The 25774-nt window shown below is 40.1% G+C and overlaps 11 protein-coding genes across 11 annotated transcripts; 6 read left to right on the top strand and 5 right to left on the bottom strand. All coding sequences in view use genetic code 12, as the record gives it.

The window, feature by feature from the left end:
* Positions 1 to 2106: 2106 nt before the first annotated feature.
* DPP1 (diacylglycerol pyrophosphate phosphatase) lies at positions 2107 to 3386 on the top strand. Its single transcript, XM_001385280.1, has one exon. It carries the CDS (start codon positions 2392 to 2394, stop codon positions 3337 to 3339), a length of 948 nt encoding a protein of 315 aa, XP_001385317.1. The 5' UTR covers positions 2107 to 2391; the 3' UTR covers positions 3340 to 3386.
* Positions 3387 to 3494: 108 nt separating this feature from the next.
* PEX1 (AAA ATPase, peroxisomal biogenesis) lies at positions 3495 to 6688 on the bottom strand (the record flags this gene model as incomplete). Its single annotated transcript, XM_001384974.1, has 1 exon — positions 3495 to 6688. The coding sequence occupies exon 1, from the start codon at positions 6654 to 6656 to the stop codon at positions 3495 to 3497; it is 3162 nt and encodes a 1053-aa protein (XP_001385011.2). The 5' UTR covers positions 6657 to 6688.
* Positions 6689 to 7311: 623 nt separating this feature from the next.
* COX20 (COX: cytochrome oxidase, 20) lies at positions 7312 to 7812 on the bottom strand (the record flags this gene model as incomplete). Its single annotated transcript, XM_001384973.1, has 1 exon — positions 7312 to 7812. The coding sequence occupies one exon, from the start codon at positions 7810 to 7812 to the stop codon at positions 7312 to 7314; it is 501 nt and encodes a 166-aa protein (XP_001385010.2).
* Positions 7813 to 8847: 1035 nt separating this feature from the next.
* Positions 8848 to 9276, top strand: YKU7 (conserved hypothetical transmembrane protein; the record flags this gene model as incomplete). The annotated part of the gene is made up of 1 exon (XM_001385279.1): positions 8848 to 9276. One exon carries the CDS (start codon positions 8848 to 8850, stop codon positions 9274 to 9276), a length of 429 nt encoding a protein of 142 aa, XP_001385316.2.
* Positions 9277 to 9627: 351 nt separating this feature from the next.
* Positions 9628 to 10764, top strand: PICST_61200 (predicted protein; the record flags this gene model as incomplete). Its single annotated transcript, XM_001385278.1, has 1 exon — positions 9628 to 10764. One exon carries the CDS (start codon positions 9628 to 9630, stop codon positions 10762 to 10764), a length of 1137 nt encoding a protein of 378 aa, XP_001385315.2.
* Positions 10765 to 10949: 185 nt separating this feature from the next.
* Positions 10950 to 12761, bottom strand: PICST_32486 (predicted protein; the record flags this gene model as incomplete). Its single annotated transcript, XM_001384972.1, has 1 exon — positions 10950 to 12761. The coding sequence occupies one exon, from the start codon at positions 12759 to 12761 to the stop codon at positions 10950 to 10952; it is 1812 nt and encodes a 603-aa protein (XP_001385009.2).
* An 879-nt stretch (positions 12762 to 13640) lies between these two features.
* PICST_46059 (predicted protein) lies at positions 13641 to 14963 on the bottom strand (the record flags this gene model as incomplete). Its single annotated transcript, XM_001384971.1, has 1 exon — positions 13641 to 14963. The coding sequence occupies one exon, from the start codon at positions 14961 to 14963 to the stop codon at positions 13641 to 13643; it is 1323 nt and encodes a 440-aa protein (XP_001385008.2).
* Positions 14964 to 15770: 807 nt separating this feature from the next.
* PICST_59964 (DNL zinc finger protein) lies at positions 15771 to 16151 on the top strand (the record flags this gene model as incomplete). Its single annotated transcript, XM_001385277.1, has 1 exon — positions 15771 to 16151. A coding segment is annotated over one exon (381 nt), but the record flags the coding sequence as incomplete, so codon positions are not given.
* A 455-nt stretch (positions 16152 to 16606) lies between these two features.
* On the top strand, positions 16607 to 17407 carry PICST_47115 (F1F0-ATPase complex assembly protein; the record flags this gene model as incomplete). The annotated part of the gene is made up of 1 exon (XM_001385276.1): positions 16607 to 17407. A coding segment is annotated over one exon (801 nt), but the record flags the coding sequence as incomplete, so codon positions are not given.
* A 104-nt stretch (positions 17408 to 17511) lies between these two features.
* Positions 17512 to 19479, bottom strand: PICST_32483 (double-strand break repair protein MRE11; the record flags this gene model as incomplete). The annotated part of the gene is made up of 1 exon (XM_001384970.1): positions 17512 to 19479. One exon carries the CDS (start codon positions 19477 to 19479, stop codon positions 17512 to 17514), a length of 1968 nt encoding a protein of 655 aa, XP_001385007.2.
* Positions 19480 to 20411: 932 nt separating this feature from the next.
* On the top strand, positions 20412 to 25580 carry PICST_60715 (eIF2-alpha Serine/threonine-protein kinase; the record flags this gene model as incomplete). The annotated part of the gene is given in 4 exon segments (XM_001385275.1): positions 20412 to 21598; positions 21674 to 22179; positions 22240 to 24970; positions 24989 to 25580. 4 exon segments carry the CDS (start codon positions 20412 to 20414, stop codon positions 25578 to 25580), a joined length of 5016 nt encoding a protein of 1671 aa, XP_001385312.2.
* Positions 25581 to 25774: the final 194 nt, after the last annotated feature.

Genomic DNA, 25774 nt, shown 5'->3' with positions numbered 1-25774 from the left:
CACAGAGCCGCCAACGCACTAATTCTTTGCGCTGCCCTTGTTTTGATTCAAAAGCTTATTCACCTCCGATTCTAAGCAGCTCACTTGGCTGCTCCCCGCTGTTTCTCGGATGTCATTCATCGGTCATCCCAGCTCATCGCCTGAATCTGGCCCGATTTGCATCCAGCTTTTGGCACTTCCTCGATCACGTGACTTAGACGAAGTTTCATGCAACAGAACCACCCTTTTTTTCGTGCGCCAAATGTGTCTAACATGTTCCCGCTATGGTAATGGTGAAGCCAAATTTGACCATCCAGGGGCTGTTAATAAGGGGGTTAATGTACGAGGGGCGAGCTTTACACTTTTGTCGTCACAATGGAAGCTCCAGCGTCAACATCACAACCAGCTACTTGAACTTAGTCGGGACTGCGTTTCCAAACCTAATCGCCCTTCATATTCTGCAGTATGCACAAATTTCCAATTATGCCGATCGCTCATGGAACAGCCAACGATCTCTAAACCTTAAATTGGGATTTTGCTCATCGAAAAAAATCATATTGATAAGATGACAATATTTTCCTGGCCATAGACTATACCCCTTGTGTGATCAGCGATTGGCGTTTTTGTTGGGTATTTGATCGGGTCAGGGAGTCTACTACCAACCAATTATAGTTCGCTAGGTCCTATAGATTGCTCGGTGTTTGTTTTATTTCTTGCTCTAAGCAGTACTTTAGCGACTAATGCATTGGCCGCTACTCCCGTCCCTCCTTTTGTTGCTTGCATGTATGATTCTTCGTTTGAGCCCGTCGAGGACTGATACAAAATTTGAGACTACACTTACACTCCGATAACTTCTCGACATGTACCTTTCGCCCTGTTTTACAGAACTAAAGTCTCGAAGCGCTTTGTGGGCCAAATCATAAAAAAAGATTCAAGCAAACAAACAAACAAAAAATAAAAAGACTTCATATAACTATAAACAACAAATTATGTGCATATTGAAGAAAATATTTTCCAAATTGAAATCAACTCGAAATCAAATCAAACCTGTATGCAGGTGTTAAATTCTACAGGATGCAATTAATAACGGGTGAGGTATGGGTGAAGTTCCTAGTCACGGTATTTACCGAGTACTGAGTGTTTGCTTGTAATTGCAGAATGTTTAACTTCTTCCGCATCTAATTTCAGCTATACATAAAATTTTCAGATTATACATTAGTACATTGTTGTTTCAGTGAGGGAATAGCCTTCTGTAGGCTAATTACAGCGTTCAATACATTCAAGGGACATTTAGTACATGATTATTATTATCCCCTACATATTCACCAACATCTAGCAAGACCATTTCAGACGAATTTCACTCTAGTCGACCGGATTCATGTTTGAAGGTCATTATCTTTTATACTTCGTCTAAAAAGACTTTTTTCTTACTTGCGATCGGTTTAGGCCGAAATCTACCAGAAGTTGGATGTGCACTGACAGATACCTAACCCCCACCTTCCAACCCCGAACCTTGCGACAAGTCTCAATTACCAGCCCACTTCACAATATTCGTAAAATGGCAACTAACCTCCCTTTGTTCGCTTCGTTCGGCAATTCAATTCTCCTTTCTTTGCATTACCCCAATATGCCGTCGAATACCGGTGCCTGAGCTTACTACGTAGGATATGCTACTTCCATTCTTCTCCAGATAATAGCATGTCCTGTAGGAAAATGATACCGAGAACTCTGGTTCCTGTACTGTGCGTGTGACCCTACAGGACCACGAAGGTTAAATATAGACCTCTATTTCACTTGTTACAGACACTCTTTTGCCATTCCATCAATTGTGTGAATATGAGTTTCAGATCACCATTCCAACCATTTTCGGCCCTCTTGGGACAGCTCGATAAGTATTTTGTAGTGAAACTTGGTCAGATTGCAATGAACGAGGTCATATCCACCAATTTTGGCCCGAATCGTGATCTTGCACTATACCATACTTAAAAAACGCAGTGAATTACGCAGAGCACACGGATTGCAGCTCCCCACACAGGATTGTTCCCAATTCCTCCAGAAATTCAGAAGACGTCACAGACTCAACAAACATAGCCTATCCAGCCAGAATCGAAAGCAACTGTCGGCGGTTAGTTGGATCAACTCCACATCATACGTTTAGAGTTTAGCTCCTGTCGCTGTGTGCTGTACTTAATTCGTGCAGAACGTACTTTGTTGTGCTTCTTGCTTCATTTACACTTTTTCTGTGCTTACTTCGTGTTCTGCTGTACCTAGCGCTGCCGGGCTTAATTATTGCAAAATAACTGAATTAACCCCTTTAGCTTCTAATTGTGAGAATTCTCGAGTATTAGACAACTCTAAGTCGAGACCCTACACCACTCAGGGACTACTTTCATTTACATTATTTCATTCAAGATGTCGATCCAAGAAACATTGTATGATATCGTCAATTATTTCCACAAGGATAAGACTTTGAACAGGTTGACTGGGAGTTTGAATCCAAAGTCTTTCTTCTTCAAATGGAGAATCACAGATATCTTTACATTAATAATTTTGGGAGTTATTTATGTAGTGACATACAATGACAAACCTTTCGAAAGGCAGTTTTATGTCAACGACATCACCATAAGTCATCCCTTTGCCGAGAAGGAAAGAGTGTCAGGCAGCCAGTTGTTCTTGTATGCCTTGTGGTTTCCGCTTACATTGTTGGTTTCTGTTTCCTTGGTGATAACCAGACCCAAATACAAGATGTACGTGATGTATACGTCTGTGATTGGTCTTTTGCTTTCGGTAGCAACAACTAGTGTGTTCACGGATATCATCAAAAATCAAATTGGTAGACACAGACCAGATTTTTTAGCTAGATGTGTACCTAAAGACGGCACGCCTAAGAACGTTTTAGTGTATGCAAAAGATGTTTGCACCACCGACAACATGAGCCGTTTATACGACGGATTCAGAACAACCCCTTCTGGCCACTCGTCACTCAGTTTTGCTGGGCTCTCGTATAGTTCCCTTTGGTTGGCTGGTCAGTTGGTGGCTGGGAATGATTCTGTAGGAAGCTGGAGAACAATAATTAGTTTCATTCCTACTTTAGGTGCAGCTTTCATAGCATTGAGTAGAACACAGGACTACAGACATCATTTTGTTGATGTTTTTATCGGTAGTTTGATCGGATTAGTGGCTGCATTCTGGTCCTACTACCGGTTGTTCCCTTCGTTAAAGAACAGAAAGAGTTACTATCCTATTTTCACCCTCAAAGAACAGCAAGATGAACTCACGGAAGAAAACAGATCAAGATCAAATCATCTCCAGCCAACCCACAGCGATGTCTCATATAGTGTAATTAGCGATACTGTGTGACTTTCTGTCACACTACATTACTCTCAAATAAACCTCAATTCTATAATAAACCTGAATCTTAAACCTCATATATACTAAAACTCTACAGTCTACAAAACATGAAGTGCGGTCTTATATGTCGATTTGAGTTAAATATTTTAAAACATGAATCATGTTCACATTAAAGTGGTTCGTCCTCCGATTTCGTTACTGGCGCTGCCATCGGGCATATTGCCATCTCGAGCAGAGACAAACTGACTATAGATTCGTTCAAGCTTTCTCTTTTCAGAATACGAAATCGAGGGTTTTGTTTCTACTAACGATTCTCTGAAATTCTCATGAGTTATATAGACTTTTGAATCGTCCTGAGCCTTCTTTGAAGAAGCAGCTTCATTTTGTTCTTCTTTTGTGAACAATTGCTGTATCTGGTTCAAGAGCTTGATTCGATCAGCTGGTCTCAACTTAGCATTCTTTAACTTCTCAGAGTTTACTTGGAAAAACTCTATTGTGTCCTGATTGTCAGAAGACTTGATAGGTTCACTGTTTTCCTGTTCCAACTTGGCCAACTTAACGTGGACACCCTTCAAGTAGGCGTTGTACCCCAAACCTTGCATATCAGCACCTGAAAAGCCTGAAGTCTTCTCAGCGATTTCTTCCAAATTGACATCGTCAGCCAAGTCCATTTTATCAGTAATACTCTTCAAGATATCCAATCTGTCGTCGTAGTCCGGCATGTCACAAATGACACTTTTGTCCAATCTACCAGGTCTTAACAACGCAGAATCGATCAAGTCCGGTCTGGAAGTCGCGGCCAAGACGTAAACACCATCGAGACCTTCAGCACCATCCATCTGAGTCAACATCTGGTTAACAACTCTATCGGTAACACCAGTAGAATCGTGGCCTCTCTTGGGTGCAATAGAGTCGAATTCGTCAAAGAACAAAATACATGGCTTTGCAGCCTGTGCTCGTTCAAAGAGCTCACGAACAGACTGTTCTGAAGCACCAATATACTTATTCAAGATTTCTGGACCTTTAATGGAAATGAAATTCAACCCACACTGACCAGCAATGGCACTAGCAAGTAAGGTCTTACCGCAACCAGGATAGCCATAGAGTAAGATACCAGAACGTAAACGTAACGGACAGTTAGCAAAGATTGGCGCATACTTTGTTGGCCATTCAAGAGTCTCCAACAAGATGTTCTTAGCCTCTTTCAAGCCTCCAATATCAGACCAGCTAATAGTCGATTTCTGTAACTTGACACCACGCAAATTGGAAGGAGTATATCCTTGGATAGACTTTTCAATGTGCTGTTTAGTCACCGTCAACTCTGCCGAAGGATCTTGAGAAGAAAAAAGTACTTCATGGTAGATTCTGTCACTCAAGATCTTGAGATCGTTGGGCAAGTAGCCTTCGGTTTCGGTTACCAAGTCCATTAGATCAAAGTCGATCTTACATCCAAGCTTGTTGACAATGTAGTTGTCTAGGATATCTAATCTGAGTGCCTTGTCGGGGGGGCTCAAGTGGTGGAAGTTTTCTATAAGATGACATTGCATCAATAATTTATTGATGGCTTCCTTTGAAGAAGCAGAAAGTAATATCGACAAATTACTGTTATGCTGATTGTGAATCTTTTCTAAGTTGGAAATCAAGTATTCGGTTAGTTGATTAGACTTGGAAGCGTCCAAGTGTTCCCTTTCAACACTGAGAATCTTGTCTACATTGTCCAAGATTAACAACGAAGGCTTATTCCACGAGCATTGTTGCAACCACTTGAAAATGTGGTTTTTGGATAACAGATTGAAGCTCTCATTCATAAGCGAATCACAAGAGACGTATTTCGTATAGAACCCATGTTCGGCCGCAATCTTCCTGCTCGCCAACTTGAGCACAAGTGATTTTCCACTGCCAGAGTTACCATAAACCAAGGTTCCTGTATTCTTAGATGTGGTAAAAGACTCGATAATTTCGTCTATGACTCCATCTAAGCCAATTACTTCTAGCTCTTCTTCCTTCTGGTCTTGTTGGACAAAACTACCAGCACGCAACAACTCTTCACCAAGTTCAATTTTGATAGGCTTCTTGGATTCGATGTTATATGGTTTGATCCAGGCATTGATGTCGTCATTTTTTCTGAACTTTAAGAGCCCACCATTGGGTAATAGCTTGGGAATTATGGGGATCTTGGTGTAGTTCGTTGCAGAAGAACTATAAATAGCTCCTTCGTTATACAAGTACTCTGACAACAGCTTTGCCCTAGTTTGCAACTCCAGTTTCTCTGTCGTGTTGATGCTTATTTCTCCTGATTTCTTCGTTTGTGTAATATATGGATGTACAATGAAAGTAGTAGGTCTTTTGGGAAGATTTTTTACAGCAGGCTTTATGGCTATGATGTTTCCAATCTGGCCCTCGATGTTCAAGGCTATGGCCAACTTGGTTGAAAGTCCCACGTTATTGGCGGGACTGGATGGAAAGTCAACTAGGCGAGCTATGACGCGCTTATTCTCTCTCAAAGAAGCTACTCGGTTATCAGAATCGTCTGTACTCTGAGGAGCGGCTTTCAGTAGCTTATCGTTAGGACCAGGAATAACCGAGATAGCAACATAGTCGCTGACAACAGTCGGGTTAAATTCACTGAGATTGGCATACACTTCGTAGCCCCTATTTTGAGTATCAGAAAACAAGTTATGAGGAAGAGAAATTCCCCTCTTGAGAGCTACAGGCATAGAAGAGTAGTCTTCACGAGATGCAGCTCCATTCGACTTAGAGCTACTCAAATTCTTCAGCGATTTTACGGTTTCTTTCTTTTCTCTTACTTTTGGAGCAATCGCTATCTCACAATAAGGCGAAATCTTAGCGTATACATGGTCCTTAGAACCGATATCGACAACTACCAACTTTGCTGAAGTCGTCTGATTAGGATACACGACCAAAATCTGGCCCACAGAAACACATCTAGTTTGCAGCAATAATGTGTCTTCTATGGCCTGAGCATGAAGCTCTACAAGTTCCCAATCAGAACTCGTTACCGGCTCCAAGTTGATGTTACCTGCTTCAAAGTTGCCGATCTTCAAGTTGAGGGTGATTTTCTCGTCGTCCTTCAAGCCAAGAGCTCCTGCAAAAACAGGGTCGATCTCAACAGTCTGGACAACAGCAGACAGCATACCAGTCCAGCCAGCATACAGCTTCTTCTTTGTAGCATTGGATACGATTTCTATGATGACATCCTGAATTTGGATATTAGCAGTGTAGAGCAAATTGGACAAATTGGCCGGAAGATTGACCAAGTTGGACTTAATTGGCCTAAACTTGATACTTCCACGATGGCCCTCCATATTGCAACAGTAGTGGATGTTATTCACTAAATGTGAGCCCTTTGCAAAGAAAAGTGACGGAAAAAGTATCCAGTGGAAAGTGAAAAATTGGAAAGTGTCTATGATTTCTCCAGGTTTTTTGGTGCACGTGATCTAGAGTGGGGCAGCCTCGGATGAAGTGTGTGGAGCTGCAAGGTTGCAGCCGATGAGGGCCCTTTCCAGCACTTGCCAGTTTTATACCTATTACACCTTTGAGGATCCATAATTTAAATTTATCTATATGTGAATATTTCTAGATATTTCTTGATATTTATATATCGCTACTTGTATATTAATATTTCCCGAAGACGTTGTGCACGCGGTAGAGCTGCTAAGACTAAGTAGTATTCGCAGAGTTACTGTGGAATGCTTTGTCTTTCATACTAGATGCTACCATGGTTTTTCGTATTACTTTGACATTCGTACGACTTGATTCTCTAAGATTACAACTAACTGAGGCTACTAATCTGCATTAGCTTCTTTCTATGTACATGAGTGTTATATGAATGTGTGCAATGAATAGTAGGTTTCACAGTTAACGAAGTAATTGAATTAGTTGATTGTGTAATGGCTTTGAATGGCCAACTGACCAATGCAGTGCACTGATGCTTTTCATTTTGTTCAATATGTCAAACCCTTATTTCTTCAGATTGAACTCTTGGAATTTTTGATATTGTTCGTCTTCTTCCTTGACGTGCTTCTCCCAGCTCTTTGCATTTCTTTCTTCCTTTGCTTGCTTTGCCTTTTCCATCATCTGGAACGACCTTCTCCTAATAGAACGACACTGTTCCCAACCTACAACATTGCCCAAAAAGAAACCACAAACAGACCAGTTCAACGAACGACTGACATTCTTATGAATCAAAAACGTCACCGTTCCTAAAACTCCCATTGCCTGAAATCCCGTGATCATGGCTTCACGAAAACATGGCATCCCTATGAATCTTTCAACACTGAAATCAGATAACTTGATCTGCTTGGCTGCATCTATCAATGTAGGCTCTCGTCTGGAAACAGGCTCTTTGTCTTCAAATTTGGGAGGAAGATCCTCAAGATACTGTTGGGTTGCAGGCTCTGATGGAACTTCCGAAACTACGGAAAGCTTCAGAGGCGTACTGCTGCCACCAAACCAGCCCATTGTATATAAGTAAACCAATTTTTTTAGGTATTGAATGAGCGGTCTAAGTAGGGGAAATTATCGAAAAGTTCAAAACTTCATGGTCCCATCAGATTTGTCACGCTTATATCACGTGAAAATATCGAATCTTCTTCCAATATAAAATTGAAAGTATAACAGTCGTAGCGAGGCTATTTGACAGATACAGTAGGTAGCTTAGCTTCCATAGCGGTTGACATCTTATTATCGGTTTTCATTATCTTATCTTCTAATGTCAAGATGATAAATTCCCAGATTCCATGGTCTTGGTGGTGTGCATATAATATACTTCCAATTTTCAACTTATAATATCCAAAAATGCCATACTATACAAATATGTCTTTCTTTAGTAAACCAAAATGAATACGCCTGATCTTCTTTTAGACCCACAATTGAAGTACTGGGTGTTACTTCCCATCTCATTTGTGATGGTGTTGATTGGACTCCTCCGGTCGAACGTCACATTTTTGCTCCAGTCTGCACCAAAGTTGGAAGGCTACAAGCAGGTCAAAGAGAAGTAAGTATGAAGATTGTGATTTTGGATAGAATTGAATGAATGCGCTTGAGAATTGAATAGTATTTATGAATTGAATACATTCTGTCGATGTCACGGATTTCATGTATAATATTGATGTTAAAAATTGATATTTCCAGTAATCGGGATTTGAAAAACTACAGAATCCCAATTGAAAGTTGAATTGATCAGTCAATTGTATCCGTTAATTTCAAAATGGGGAGAATTGTTCGCTGTTGTATTCTTGAGATCGTTGTGTTTTCAATTTGCCAGTTCTATTCTATGAATTATTTATTAAACCAAACTAACATTATAGACAATTTCTCAAGAGAGCCACCTGTTTCAGACTTAACAACGGAATCTTAACCACTGAAGAGTTTGAAACGAGAAGAGACTATTTTATTGAGAAGTTGAATTCGCCTGACTTTCTAGCTGTTGTAGATGAGGGTGCCACCCAGGACCCTATGGCTCAGTTGACGAGCCCTGATGCCAACGAAGCATTGATGAATATGGCAAAAGGTAACATGATGAACTTCATTCCTCAGACGATTATCATGGCATGGGTCAACTACTTTTTTGCTGGTTTTGTGGTCATGAAACTTCCTTTTCCATTAACAGATGGGTTCAAGAGCATGTTGCAGAACGGGATCGCCACGCCAGATTTGAATGTCAGATACGTGTCGTCGATCTCATGGTATTTCGTCAACTTATTCGGGTTGAGACCAGTTTATTCTTTGTTAATGGGTGATTCTAGTGCTGTTGATGCGATTATGAACCAACAATCACAGCAGCTGGCCATGCCTAATATCGGAGGCCCTGGTGGTCCTAAAGCCGATAAGCTCTTCAAGGCTGAGGCTGAGAATATCCAGATCTTGACCCATGAGTCTATTTTTGATGGAATCGTTGATAGAGTTATTGAATCGTATAATTAGTGAAGATCATTTGCTAATTCTAATGCCTAAAAGCATAATGTACTTTACACAACTACAGCAATATAAATAATTAAAGAAAAATAATGTAGAAACTGGCAGTACTCTTGTGTTTACACTCTCCCCCTTGATTTCAACGTTTTCCAAACATTAACTCACGTCAACTCTACATCTCATAGCCATCTTCCTCAATCAACACCCATGTGTTTTCTTATTGTCTGTCCATCAATCAAAGGCTAAGGTAGTTGCACCCATCTCTTTCCTGCACACATTCATCATCGCACATATCTAGCTGAATAATTCAAATATCCAATCTGATTCCATGTTCTTTTCTTGTCTACAACATCCCACAGCATGGCTCCTTCAACAGTTATATGTATCGGCATGGCCGGTTCTGGAAAGACGACGTTCATGCAGAGATTGAACTCACACTTGCACGCTAAAAAAACGCCTCCTTATGTAATCAATCTCGATCCAGCTGTTCTAAAAGTTCCTTTTGGAGCTAATATCGATATCAGAGACTCGGTCAAGTACAAGAAGGTCATGGAAGAATACAATTTGGGACCCAATGGAGCAATTGTAACCTCGCTCAATTTGTTTTCCACTAAGATCGACCAGGTTATCAAGCTTGTAGAAAAAAGACTGGAGTCGGTTCAGAATGTCATCATCGATACTCCTGGACAGATAGAGTGTTTCATATGGTCTGCTAGTGGGGCCATCATTACTGAAGCCTTTGCTTCAACCTTCCCAACTGTAGTTGCTTATATTGTAGATACACCAAGAAACTCGTCGCCTACCACTTTCATTTCCAACATGTTGTACGCTTGTTCAATTCTCTACAAAACCAAATTGCCAATGATTATTGTCTTCAACAAGACGGATGTTAAGAAAGCTGACTTCGCTAAGGAGTGGATGCTGGACTTTGAGGCTTTTCAGAGTGCTTTAAAGAATGACCAGGAATTGAACGGAGAAGATGGTACTTCATCTGGCTACATGAGCTCGTTGGTTAACTCGATGTCGCTTATGCTTGAAGAGTTCTACTCGCAGTTAGATGTAGTAGGTGTAAGTTCGTATACTGGGGAAGGCTTTGACGAATTTTTGTCTGCTGTAGACAACAAGGTAGATGAATACAATGAATACTACAAGGCCGAAAGAGACAGAATATTGAAGAAGAAAGAGGAAGACGAAAAGAAGAGACAGGCCAAGTCCTTGAACAAGTTGATGAAAGATATGGACTTGAAAGACAAACAGAATAAGGATACTGAGGTGTTGTCTGATTACGAGGACGAAGAAGATGACAACAACGGTGAAGTAGTCAGGGATGAAGACGAACCAGAAAGAGAATACACCTTTCCAGAAGACAGAAACTCTGAAGTCAACGAACATACTGATGCTGACTTACAGGCTCGTTATCAAGCAGCTTTTGATCAGACATCGAAGTCTGCTTCTACTGATACTGCGGAAAAAATCGCAGCTTATATCAGAAGATGAATGTATATAAATGTAAACTAATGTATATCTAGACAAAGTCTTAAAGTTGTAGTATATCAAGTGTGTCTTGTAAGGATTTCGAGTATCTTATGAACTTTCAAGCATATCCCGAAGTTCTTCTTCTCGTGATGCTTGTATTCTATAAAAAATTCTTCACGGATGATCTCTGTAAATCAAGAAATTTACTATTCATCATTTCGAGGTTCACCCTCGACATGTTTTTGGTTGTCGGATGGATCTTTATCAATTTTTGGTACATTTGATAACAAAGGAGCCAATACCTCATCGATCTTGTATGCCTCAGACTGGAACTCTTCCTTGAAAATTAGGTATGGTTTGTGCTTGGCCAAATGCAAGATGGTCTTTCCGAACTCAGAGTTGCACCAGGCAAACCATGACCTGGTATACTCTCTACCGTAGGCAGAATTGACATTCACACTTTCGTGAATCAAACCTAAACCAGCAGTGGTATCCATGACAGCCTTGAGGTTCTCCATGATCTCCTCGTCATCGTCTGAAGTTCTAATTCTCATTAGAAGTGACATTGGCCAGGCATTGTGAATACCGATATGAGGACCTCCAATACCTTCAAAGTATCTTCCCTTCAAGTAGTAAGGATTTCCAGATTTCAGAAGAATCATCTTTCTTGTATTCTGGTAGATTGGGTCATCTCTTGGTTTAAAGCCCATATCTGGAATCGACAACAACGAAGGAATATTGGCGTCGTCCATGAAAACAGCACTACCATATCCGTCTACTTCATAAGCGTACACTTTTCCGAATTTTGGATGCTCTACAATTCCATACTTTTCAATTCCCTTTGTCAAGCTGTCAATGAAATGGTCCACCGTCTCTATCAAGACAGAAATATCTTTATCCGTGATAACATCTTCATTCAAGAAGTTCTTACGAAGTCTTTGCAACTCCGTGAGCGCATGTATGTTCGCTGGAATAAAGAACTGGAGAATCGATGCATCGTCACTGGGTCTGAAAGCACTTCGTATGAGACCAGTGCCATAGTTGACAGGATTTCCTACACCTCCCAAGGGCAACGTTTCAGTTCCAATGTCTGTTTGCCTCTTGAAGGCATAGTAGAATCTGATGGCAGCACCAGTTTCTTCGTCAAATGATGGTTGGGATTCTCGTTTGAATACTATTAGCAACTTTTCCAACGCTCTCAACCAGTAGTGGTTAACGAAAGAAATATCGCCATCTGAATTCTCATAGAAATCGTTACTCAATGTCAAAAACGATGCCAATGAGTCCAACTCGTATTTACACTCAAATACTTGCCTCCAGTCCGGGTGTGGAAATACGTAGTCCATAGCTGTATTTCCTCGCTTTACACCAGAGCCTGGAGGAGGATGAAAAGCATTACAATATGGTGAGTTGATGACATAGAAAGCCTGGGTGCTGATGGCTCCCTTAATCATCTCACGTAATTCTGGATCATATTTGATCAAAGGCTGGTATGTCGACAACTGTCTGGCTGCATCCCTCAACCATTCGGCGTGGATATCACCAGTAACTACAAATGTTTGCGGGTAATCCTGTCTTCTGGCAGCATTGAGATTGGTCAATGACGATTTGTGCCACAAGATGGTGGTATCCAACGTGTTGGGCAAACAGTTTTCAATCAAACGGCCCAAGTCCACAGAATTCACTTTGGATTTCAAATCCAGAATCAAGTATTCTACAGCCTTCGAAGTAAAAGTTCGACACTCAAGCGATGGCCGCATGAAAGGGAAATTATACTTTCCTTGTGTGAATGGAGGATGTGGCTTCTGTGAGTATTCTACGTAATCGGGGCATTTACCCTTACCCGCAAAACGGTGTCGGTTGTGAACCAGCTTGATAATATCATCATTTTCATATTCATCGTCTTCAGCTAAGTCGCTATCCAGTGAAAAGAATAAATACAAAAAGAAGAGTATCCCGACTAGTAATATTACTAGAGTAAACCGTCTGGGATGAACTCTTCTTCCAGCAACGTGCATCTGTCTGGGGACCGGCAACCTGGCTATTGAGTAGTAATTCTAGAGTGGAAAATGCGAATGACACAGTCTTAAAGGACAACAGCAAAATTGGCTCTCAAGATGATTTTTGTCTGTCTGGACACGAAGACGAATTGATACAGACTATATGCAATTTACGGCTTCGGGAATAATATGAATTCCTGAAGCTGAACTCACTACAAGTTATACTGGATAACGATTTTACTGAAATTCCTTTGGTACCATATCAGGCTGCATACAGGAGATAAGATATACGAGAATCGACGATTGCAAAAATGCTTCTTCTTCGAAATATTGAAAATATTGTGCTTTTCTGCTATACTAAATTTCATTAATTTTTATGCTGTTCACTAGTTGAACAAAGAGACAATTTGACACGAAGATCAAGAAGATTTCTTGTTATGCCGTTCGAACGAAACTTAGATACATGAGTCCTATTGACCAAGAATCCATTCTTGGACAAAGATTAGACAGGAGCTATGTTAGTTTTAATGACAAACTCTTACTCCCTATGAACTCTTATTTTGACTTCAACCCTGGCAGTATAACTCCTAAGTTGGTCACTATATGGAAGATGGGATTACTTATAGGAATACTATTGAAGTATTTCACTGAAGTCTTGTATAATTGGAAGGTATTAATTTAATACGTCGAGAGAAATGTATTAAACTCTAACTGAACTTGTGAGGAACGTCTCCTGCCGTCTGTGAACTCACATGAATAGTTTATAAGATGGTGAGAATGAAATTGGCTAACTTACATATTGTTTGGTAAAATTCAGTATGTAGACTCTGTCTATTTGCGCTATTTGAATCTATATATACGTAGATAGTTTAAATCAAGAATGCTCAAACTATCAGATCAAGGTCTATTCCCAGGAAGAAAGTATATACAATTCTTGTCACATCCTTCCTCAACAGTGACAAGATTCATCTCTGCTAGATGTTTCATAAGGTCGTTAATACCAGAGACATGTGGCTCTCTGTTGGCGTGTGCGATCTGCAACAACTCTTCGTAGTTCAATTTTCTCGAATGTGTGTCACTAGATTGCTGGATGAGATCAGTGAAGAAGTTAATTATGTCAGAGTTCTGGAGCGATATTCTTGCTGCTATTACCTCAAAATCAGACTTCGAAACAGCTTCTAACACTTGGCTGTGGTCGCTATCCAACACCAGGTTTTCAATACAAAGTAGGTAGTAGTTGTTGTAAGTTAAATCAAACGGTAACAAGCTCCTTACGTCGGATTCTTTCGATGTCGCGAGTGTTTTCCAGATATTTTTGGTTTCTATGAAGTGTTTGAAATTCCGCAACTCTACATTAGAAAACGTCTTGTCCACGAGCTGAACGTTTTGTGATTCAGTTAAAAGATCGCATAGTTTGTCCTTTCTTTGGTTAACTTCCTTCCATCGAAGTCCATTCAAGATGTCTTCAAACTGGCTGATGGGATGATTGTCAAAATCTGTTTGCGACTTGATGGCAAGATTGAACAAGTCTATTCTCAGAAGATCCGTGAGGTGGTAGTTTCTATATATCTCTGAAGAATTCTGCGATTCCACTTCTCTGCTTGCTACTTCTTCTGCTTTTCTGTTTGAAATCTCAGTGACCTTAGTCTTTAAGGAATTGAACGGCATATCGTACTGGTTGAGCGATCCCTCAGAGAAAAGTCTGCTTCTCTGTTTTAATATGAGAAACACTGGCGTAGACTGTAGAAGTTTCACAAACCATTTGAACGACTTCTCGATGGACAGTTGTTTCGGCACGGAAAGAAAAGGTGAAACTTGTGCTGCCAAAGTCGTTATGATCTTAGCTTGGAAATCGGTGGTGGATGTTGTCGTTCTGGAATAACTGGAATGAATAGAATCATCTTCATCTGTAATTGTAGAAAAAACGTCTTTTCTGAAAAGATCTCTGGTGCTCAATTTCTCAAGGTCTGTAAGTTGCAATCGGGTGTTGAAAAGGGGTTCTAAACTTTTAGCCACCGCTGGTGGAAAGTCTCTGTGGTTGAACTCATTTTCTCGTATTAACTTGTATGCCTGGAAATTCCCATACTCATCTGACGTCTTACGGAGGAAACCCTTTACATTGGAATCTTTATTGACAGAAAGCCGAGTAGTACCTTTCTCGTATATTCGAAGTAGCTGCCGGAGATACAAAGGCAATCTCTTCAGGGTTTCTAGCGACATGGCCACATATCATGGAAACAAAAAAGTTGTAGTCCGAAAAGTTCTGGAATCTCGAAGTGTGAAAATAGATGGGGGTGCAGATAGACTTTTCATAATCAAGAATTATACAGTAAAGACTGGAAGACAAGTCAGAAGACCAGTTTATTTAGGAAAATAATAGGGCGGCTATAACGGTGACATAATCTACTATCCTACACACTCGAATTATTTCCGATACTCTTGTAGACTTTTTGGATTATTCACGATGCCCTTCTTTATTTTAGCATGGCTGCGAATTTCATTGAGTCTCACTTCAACACCATCAGCGGATGTATTTCTTTGCTAATAGCCAGTTTTCCTTGAAATGGTTTACCTTATCACGAATGAAGAAATCTTGTACATATCAACATCACAATAGATCGAGCAAAAGCACTGTTGTATATTCTTGTAAGCTTCTCTTCTATACTTAAAGTGAATAAGATCAGGAATCATAAATAGACCTAATATGTGGGACTGTATATAGACGATGAGTATAACCCGTGATTTAATTCAGCTGATCGCATCCCCAGAAATCCATCGAATTCTCGAAATAATTGAACTTCAAGAACGGCCCAAAATGATCAATATTCCCTTATAGAGCACTGAATTTTCATATTATAAACCATATAGAGGATGTACAGACCATTTTCAAGGCTTTATAGTTCGGCTGTGGCTTCTTTTTCCAGAAGAGCAGCTTTTTCTGGCCGTACAGCCTTAAACTCGAGAATCTTGCCTGTTAGTCAGAGCATAAGATTCAACTCAACCAACAATAACAACACTAATTCCACAAGTTTCAAGGTCAAAGATCCTCAACTTATGATAGCATTCACTTGTAAGAAATGTGATACGAGATCTTCGCATACTTTCTCTCGTCAAGCTTATTATAAAGGTACTGTCGCCATTCAGTGTCCTGGGTGCAAAAATCGTCATTTGATAGCAGACAACTTAAAGATCTTCAAAGACAATAAATTTTCATTGGAAGATGTTCTCCGAGCCAAGGGAGAGTCAGTAGCTACTGATGTAAACGATTTGGTGTTTGAAGACATTCCAGAGAGCTTGAAAAGCACTCTTGGTCATTATGCCAAAGATGCCCCAGAGGAGTATAAGCAGGGGCCAGAAGACTTAGAAGAAGTGAAGTCGTTGCCAAACTCTGAAGAGAAAAAGGTGTAGTTGGCGGTCGTCAGATAAGAATCGTTGTATGTTAACATTCTATGATCTGATCTATAAACGGAGGACTGAAAAAGCAAATTTGTATAGAGTATACTTGTGAATAGGAATAGGATATGAACCTTGGTGATAGAATGAGAATTGAAATGATGTGAGTATTTGACTGTAATGGAACTTGGTTTGAATTCGAAAGTGTAATTTAAGGGTATTATGGTAAGAATCTTACAGACAAAGTATAGTTCTGGTCCAGTATTGCGGTAAAGGTCTTCTTGGATGATAGAGTGAAAAATTGGGAACATAATGATTATCAGGTTTTGTACAGTTTCCCAATTGCTTCATTTATTCCTCCATATCAGGACAAAATGCTTGCTAGAAACCTCTTGAGATCGCAGAATCCTATACGACTCAATAAAGTATTTACTTTATTGTCTAGAAGATCCTATGCCGTCAGCAGTGACTTAATAGCCAAGTATCAAACGAAGTTGGAGAAAAAGGCACAAGATTTGGGAGTCAACAACATAGACGAACTACACAACAAATTAAAAGATGAAATAGAACTTAAGAAGAAGGAGCTCAACAAGATCGATCCACTTGCTGAGTTGGAAGAGTATGAACGTAGACAAGCCGAGGAAATCGCCAAAGATCCAAACTCCAAAACCATCAAGGTTAGATCACCTATTGCCAAAGACACACCAAAGTTGCCTTACAAGGACTTGAATGCCTATGTTGATGTAGAAAAGGTTAAAGAGTTGCCTCGTAAGGAGTTAGAGTTCATCTGGAAAGCACGCTTCCATTCGAAGGAAAGAACTTTACATGCTGTATTGGAAGATCTCCAATTTGCTTCCATGTATGTGAATGCATTCAAGAATCCTAGTTTCATCTTGCCATTGCCTAAGAACAGCGATGGCTACGAAATGCATTTTGTACAATGGTCGTTTGTTGGTCCCCAGACTACGCATTGCATGTTGACCACTGTAGCTGAGTATAAGCTTCATAAGGAGTATGCTAAGCCGCACACGACATTAATGTTCCATCAGGATTTGGCACAAGAAAAAGGTGTAGTGTTGATGAATGGTCACTGTGAAACAGAAAGCCTGTTGTCTATGGATGAAGCTCAGCTTCTTGTGCTTAATGTTCAGAGGTTTTACGGTGGCTTAGGAAAGCATGAACTGGCACTTGCTTTGCTCAGAGATTTCACCTCTGGTAGCGAGAAATTTGATATGGACAAGTTGATTGCTGAAGCAACCAGTTTCCAGTAGAGAAACTTTATAATACTTGTAAATAGTGTTAGGTATAAATGATAGAACTATTGATAATATTAAACAGTCTATGTATTTACTTATGATAGAATAATCGTGGGTAGCTACAAATTCATCACACTGTCTTTCAATGAAGATGTCTTTCTTCCTCTGCCACGACTGCTGGTAGATACTCTCTTAGCACGCGGCGCCAGTCCACCTCTTCTTGTTGTTTGTTGTTGCCCTTCATCTAAATCCAGATCTATTATATCGTCGTCGTTGTCGCTGATAATCTCTTCTTTCTTGTTTGCTTTTGTATTCCTTCCGCTTTTTTTTCGTGCAGCAGGTTTCTCTTCAATTTCTTCTTGAAAATCGTCATCTTCATCTTCAGAAACTACGATTTCCTCGCTTCGTTTTGTCTTTTTTGTGTTCCTCTTCGGTGCTGCTTTCTTTGTCGAAAGGCTAGGCTCCATGTCAAAGTCCATGGACTCGTGGTCAATCTTCTTATTCTCTAATTTGATTTGAGACAAAAGCTGTCTGAATATCTTTTTGGAATAGTCGTTATCCTTATCATAGACGCTTGTGTCCTCGATGTCTATCTTCATTAACATCTCTGTCTCTTTCTTGATTTCGTTTTCAATATAATTTTGTAGGACATGCTTGTCTTCATTATCGATATATCTCTTGACAGCGTAGTTCATCCCAGCCTCCGGCAAGAGTGACAAATCTGCCACACTGATGAATTTCTCTATTAGATCTTGTAGTTGTATCTCAGTAGACTTCTTGTTGGACTCCCCTTCTTCAAGAAGATCCTTATCCAGAAACTTCGTTTTTTTGGGTCCTGTTTCTGATGTTCTCTTTTTGTAGAATTGGATGATATCATTGGGATTAGCAACTTTTCCTACAAACCGGTTGGAAAACCTTCTTGTGTTCTCAATTTCGTAACCTCCTGAATATTCTACTCTGATTCTTATCAAAGGCAAGGGGATCTTTTTTGCTACATCTTCTTCTGTATCGTCTTCATCGAAGAGTTCGGCGTTATTTTGTTTGAAGTTTTCATTGGCTTTCACTATGGAGCTTTCCACTTCTTGCAGTAGAAGTGCTATTACGTCTGACTTCGAGGCAGCTCCCAGTATGAGATCTGTCTGCAGCAAGACAATTTCCTTTAACACAAATGGTCTCACTGTATTCAACTTTATTGGTTCTATAGAATATCTCTGGTCGCGGATACTCAACAAAAACGTGTGTTTATCAGCTACTTCGCCTTCGGATAACGAAGTCGCTACCGAGGATCCAGCCTGAAGAACATCAAAGCCAGTCTCTGGATTATGAACAGGGTAAGCTATACATTCGTGCTCGTGGCCCCAAAGTACAAAGTCTAAGAAGTTGGGCAAATACATTTCGGGAATTGATGATGTTATCAGATGTTGGGCGTGGTTCTGGTGAATACAAAACAAATTGAACCATTGGTCTGTCTGGATGTTGGGTCTCTGGAATTTCACATGTCCATCACGAAAAGCTCGATGGAGCCTTTCGTCTCTAACATTTGCCATACCGTAAAGAGCTAGTTTTGTTCGGCCCTTCTGGAAAAGCAACGGCGAAACGGTGATGTTCTCGCTATCTGGAATCTTACCGAAATGGTTCACTAGTCCAGAAACCAGAAGAATGTCAAGAGGCAGCAACAACCCTTCGCCCGTAGCATCGTCATGGTTACCACTGATAGCAAAGACGGGAATAGAGATGTTCAAGTTTGGATCTTCATAGTTGACGGTGCCAAAGCCAGAATCCAAAGCTTGTGTAGGATCACTGAGAAGCTCCAATTCACAGGGACGGTCTCCCATACAATTCAAACGAAGGGACTTCATGACGTGGAAAAGAGATTTTTTCAGCGGTTTGTTGATATGGAACAAGTCGCCACCCTGGACTATCATGTCTACATCTAATTGCTTTGCGAGTCTGGTGATCTCATGAAAGGTCTTCCAGCCATCGTCTCCTCGCACTGGATCTGTCTCGTTGTAGCCAACATGGTTGTCTGTGGTGAGAAGGATTCGTATAGTGTCCTCTCCCTCGGGTATCTTGTCAACAGGAGGCATTTAGACGAGAAGAATAAGAATTACAATATAGAGAAAGGAAAAGGATAGAATTGGGAAGTATTCATTTACAGACAGTAGATCTGAAATATTTCAGATTGTGGAGAGAGCGCGACTGAAAAATTCGCTTAAACAGTAGCAGGAAGTTAAGTCGTCGTACTGTTAAAGGATCGCAAGAGAAAAAGCTTCAAATGACTTAGAATACTAATTGAATATAATATTAGTATATATTGCTCCATTCTTACGGAATTGAGCTTTTATTCTGATTTATAACATAATCGTGGCACATGTTCAGAGGGTGAACTGCTGCACTATTGATGGATTATCAGAGTACTCAAACCCCTGTTCAGCACCATGAAAAGTTACACTTGTAGAACCTTAAAATAGTAGTCTTGTTTAACACCAATCTATGGAATATTCATACTTATTCATATCATAATCTTACCAAATTTTTACTATAGTTATATCATATCTGTTCTGTGGAGCTCATATCTCTTTTTGCAACTGCCTGTATACATCAGGCATCTCTGCTATCTTGTGCAGCTCTCTAAACGAGCATGCTCAAAATCACGATTCCATTGTAGAACAGTCTGGTTGATTCGGTTCCTCTTCTTCTTTCTTCTTCCATATTCTATCATTTTGTCTTATTCTTCTATTAGACAAGCACACATACTTAAGCATTTCTGGTGGCCTTCCTTAGACATTACATTTTCAATTCATAGTCACGGCGCGTAGCCATCACGAAGTCATCACTATTCATAATTGTTAGACTATTGATTCAATTGGTGCTACAATTGCTACACACATATAAACTACAATTGCAACAGCATATTTTCATATTGCACGTCATATTCTCGTATCCTCATATTTAAGTTCATTGTTTCCGTTTTGATTTTCAGTATAATTTCATAAATTTTCATTCTATAATTGCACTCATGCCGAACAACGTCCTGGTGTCGCTGGAGTTGGAACAGCGCCAGAACGATGAGCTCAATTCTATAGCCTCCATATACGGAGACATGTTCCACGACATTACGCCTAAGGGCTTGGTGTGGAACAAGAAACCGTGTCCCCATTTCCAAATCAACATTGAGTCACATGTAAACCCAGATCGACCAGTGCTATCTATGACACTAGACATAGAGTTCACTCAGACATATCCGCTATCGCCGCCGCTTGTCAAGATTTTGCATCCGAAGAATATCCTCAACAAAAAACTTCTGGTTATAGAATGCAAAATCAAGGAGCTTATCAAAGAGTATCCGGAGGAAGAAGTTCTGTTCACGATTATCTCAGAAGTGATTATTCTCTGCGACGAATTCCAGCTGACGGCGGAAAAGGTACTATCCCTCGAAGAAGAGAGTGCGCTCAGGCTCAAAAATAAGAAAATCGAGCTCGAGAAACAAGAAGCCAAACGTAAAGCTGAACAGGAGTTGGCCCGAAAGAAACAAAACGAAGAACTCAACCAGCAAATCAAACTCATCAGGGGTGAATACTATGACTCCAACTCCATTACGGTGCCAACAGACCAGAAAGAACAAGACCTCATACCTTCCAACGATAAAGACCAGTATTTCATATTTGAAAATGCAATTGTAGGCGAGTTCCCGGCAGCCTCCAGAACAAAACTTAAGTTCAAGTTCAAAGCAGTGCTGGGATTCATAAAATACGGCAAAAGAGACTTGTTATCTACAGCTGGAAACCAGTATATAGTCAAGCCATATCTTACGCCTGATCTTCAAACGAAAATCGATGCTAAAGGTACGGAATTATCGTACTTGTTAACTGAAATAAAGTTGGAAAACCCCTACTGGAACTCAGAACAAGGCAAAGATGAAATCCGTGATCTCGAGCACGAGTTACAAATGATCAGAGACATCAGCAACGATAACATCATTAAATTGTATGGGTTTCAGTTCGATAAGTGCACTGGAGGCTGGAAATTGAGATTGTTAACTGAGTTCTCCTCTGCAAGTGAATCTCTTCACGATATCCTTCCAACGGCTGAATTTATCAATTGGGCTCTTGCAAGAGCATGGCTCATTCAGATTCTTCCAGCGTTGGAAAGTTTGCACAACTTGGGCTTCATACACAAGCTGTTGTGTCCTTTGACTATTTTGGTGTTCCAATCGCCTGTTGACTACTATTATCAAAATTCAGTGAATGAGAACCTCAACTCCTACCAAGATGTTGATAGTGTTCAACAACCAGATTCCAGCCATGCCAAAGTGCTCAAACTCAGTCACCCTTCTTATGGCTACAAGATTTTGAAGATGTTGAATTCGCACCCTAATGATCCTACCAATAATCTTATGGACTTCTACCAGATCATAATTCCTGAAAACTGGATAGCTCCAGAATTGAAGCACTCTGGAGTCCACAATCAAAGAACTGATGTTTGGGATTTGGGAGTACTTTTCATCAGAGTGATGATCAGTTATAATGCATTGAAGACAACATTCCACACTCCAGAAGAATTCCACGACAAGTTCTCAGACGACGACTATCCTGGTGCTGAAGTGTTCGCTTCACTGGTGTATGATATGCTTTCCAAGATGATACAGCCAAAAATGTCAAAAAGACCTACTCCGTTGGAATTAAATGCCGTCAAGTTTTTGAGAGATGGCCCTGTAGTAACTATATCTCATCCCTTTATTGGTAACACGTCTATGAAGTACAATTTGCTGACAAATAACCAGTCCAGTAAAAGCTCACCAATTGTAGTGAAGGATGCTGTTTCTAGATACGACAGCAATACGGAAGTTAGTAAAAGAATGCCCGGTCATGCCAAAAGAAGATTTTCCAATACTCATGGTGAACTGCTTCTGGGATCCTTTATGAAGTCGGGAACTCAAAGAAACATTGGACGCTATGAAAGGGACTTTGAAGAAATTGGAAAGCTTGGTAAGGGAGGGTTTGGTGAAGTTGTCAAGGCCAGAAACAGATTGGAAGGTACATTTTACGCCATTAAGAAAATTAAGCACAAATCCAGTAAATTGGACTCATTATTGAGTGAAGTTCTCTCCCTTGCCAGACTCAATCACCAGTACATTGTTAGATATTATGGGACTTGGGTTGAAGAACTTCCTGATTCGACCAATGCCTCTTCTGTTGTTACCGATGATGGGACGAAAAGCGGTGATGATGTGGCTTCAGAAAGTGAAACAGAAGATGACTTTGAAAGTCCACTTAACGCCAGATCTACTTCCTTTTTGCTAGCAGATAATTCGTTCCAAGTAGATTATATGTCAAATTCATTTGATCCTGGTATTGAATTCGGGTATTCAAGTGATGAAGAAGACGATTTGGATGATCGAATTGAGTTTGCCAATTCCACAGAGGAACTGACTGACAATGCCTTAGTAACTGAAAGTGAAGATGAAGATTCACTAGATTTAAGTAAACATGAGATAAAGATCAAAGTGGATGTCCTTCCTAAGTTGGCAGAGCAAACGAAGTCAATATTATATATTCAAATGGAGTTCTGTGAGAACAACACATTGCTCAACTTGATAGATCAAGGTTTGCCCGGTAATTCCAATGAGTACTGGAGGCTTTTCCGTCAGTTGCTTGAAGCAGTATCGTATATTCACCGAGAAGGTTTCATCCATAGAGACTTGAAACCTACCAATATCTTTATTGACAGATCTAATAACGTCAAGGTCGGAGATTTCGGTTTGGCAAAGAATTCTCAATTCTCATCTATTGTACTGACAAACAATCAGGTCACATCTAATTCCAAGAATGGAGATTTATCCACTGTGGTTGGTACTCTTTTCTATACTGCTAATGAAGTCGCAACTGGTTCATATGATGAAAAGGTGGATATGTATTCTTTGGGTATCATTTTCTTTGAGATGTGCTATCCTTTGGCAACGGGAATGGAAAGAGCCAGAACTTTGAATGACTTGAGATTGGTTTCGGTTGAATTTCCTTCTAACTTTGTCGATCTGAAATACAAGACTGAAAAGAAGATTATCCGGTTGCTTCTTGATCACGATCCTAAGTTGCGTATTGGAGCTGCTGAATTGTTGCAGAGTGGACTTTTGCCAGTTGAACATCAGGATGTAGTTATCAAAGAGGCATTGAAATCGTTGGCAGATCCTGCTTCCCCTTGGCAACAACAAGTACGTGAGACCTTATTCAACCAACCTTATCTGTTAGCAAGAGACTTGATGTTTGATTCGTCCAACAAAGTTTCTCATTTCCATAACTTGGAAGGCTCTGCTAGCGATTACTTGATCTTCAACCGAATCATCTTGGAAATGTACCGAATCTTCAGAAGACACGGAGCAATAGAAGATTTCAATGCCAATGTTTTAGCACCCAAGGCACCCTTCCAATCACGAGATCTAGTATATGAGGTCTTGGATAAGAATGGATCAGTTTTGACCTTGCCATATGATCTAACCCTTACTACAGCTAGAATTTTAAGTAAGGCTGATATGTCCATATCGAAAACATATAGACACGATTTTGTCTACAGACCCAACGTTAGAGGTACTGGAGTCCCAGACAAGTACAGTGCGGTCAAATTTGATATAACTTCCCATGACGCTTCAAGCAGAATTGTTAACGATGCGGAATGCCTAAAAGTAGTAGATGAGATCATTCAAGCTTTTCCTTGTTTCCATGCAAAAAGCTCGTCAGCCATCATTGTCGTGAACCACAACGATATTTTGGAAGCTGTGACTACGTTTGCTTTTGGAAGTGTTCGTATAGACGACAAGAAAAGACTAGAGGTATTTGGAATTCTTTCACAGCTTGGATTAGATAAGGATGCGGATGAAATTAAGCGTTACCTCCGTGAGGATCTTAAGGTTCCACATACTGTTACTTACGATTTGGTAGATGGATTTGATTTTACTTTGGAAGTCGATAAGGCTCGCCAAAAGTTTCAAAAGATCATGAAAGACTCTCCATTATTGGGCAAGATTGAAAGGGCTCTCCAATATCTTCTTGATGTTGTTGCCGTTCTCAAGAAGTTTGGCGTGAAAAGTCCTGTCTACTTTAATCCTCTTAGCAATTACAACAGCAAATACTATTCGCATGGCATTTTGTTCCAGGGAATATTCAAGATCGAGAAGAACAGAAGATATTCACGTATTGTAACAGGTGGAAGATATGATTCCTTGATTGCATCATTTGTGAATAAAGATATTGCAAAGTCCAATACTCCTTTTGCTGTTGGTTTCACATTAACTACTACTTTCACTTTTGTTCTAATGAAGAAACTTTTACATCGCAAGGTCAAGAACCAGGAGTTCAATCATCAGAAGTGGAGAGGTGTAAGATGTGATGTTATTATTACGTCTCCCAGCGCTGCATACATGGACCAGTCTATCTATGAAATAGCAAAAGAGTTGTGGGCCCACAACATAAACTGCGATACATTTGTTTTCTCTTCTCAAGAAGAGCTTTCTCATAAAGTTCAGACTGATGGAGCCAATTGGATAGTTGTAACTAAACAACCAAATACTCTCCAAAAGCGTAAGTCCAAAAAGGCAGGGAGTAGAAATTTCAAACCTTTGAGAGTAAAGACTTTGCACCCTAACAAAGAGGTCGATTTGGGGTACGATGAGCTTGTTGATTATCTTGAGTCGGAGATCGAAGAACGGAACACTGAATTTGAGGTTGAATGCGGAGACAACAGTAATGATCATGGTAAGGCACCTGAAGATAACAATAATCATATGGAGTCAGACACTTCTCACCATGAGCTCAACCCTTTGTTTTCGGTTGATATTGAACAGAAAGCTATTGTTGTTCCCAACGAAGCTCCCAGAGGTAGAAAGAATAACAAGAGAGAAAAGTGGGAGTTGGAAAATGACTCGAAGATAGCTTCAGCCCAGGCACTCAAGGATTTGGCGACTTCACCTGTTATCACGGTAGATGCCAGAGATGAGGTTCTTGACATGATAGCTATCACTTCGATTCTGCAACAGGAAGAATGGTTGAGAAAGGTAATATTTTCCAATTTGCCTCGTAGTTATGCTATTAACATCCACAATTCGTTATCAAAAGAGGCCAGTAAGGGCCACAGATGGGCCGTAATATACTCTCCCAAAACACAGAAGACGAACATCGTTGATTTGCAACGATGATTGTCTAGTCATTTTATAGAAGATTGCTTTAGTATTGCATAGTTATGAATAATGAAAGATTATAGATTTGTAAACTTTTGAAATAGCAAATTTGATCAAATATTAGATAATTATAATGTTTATATAGAAATATGTAAATGATGTTTCTAGGTTGCAATTATACATGTTAAAATTATCTCGCTATATTGAAACTT

This window comes from Scheffersomyces stipitis, chromosome 5 (assembly GCF_000209165.1).
Source record: "Scheffersomyces stipitis CBS 6054 chromosome 5, complete sequence".
NCBI classification, from domain to species: Eukaryota; Fungi; Ascomycota; class Pichiomycetes; order Serinales; family Debaryomycetaceae; genus Scheffersomyces; species Scheffersomyces stipitis.
The sequence above is the reverse complement of the archived record's forward strand: the minus strand, read 5'-3'. Positions and strand labels throughout refer to the sequence as shown.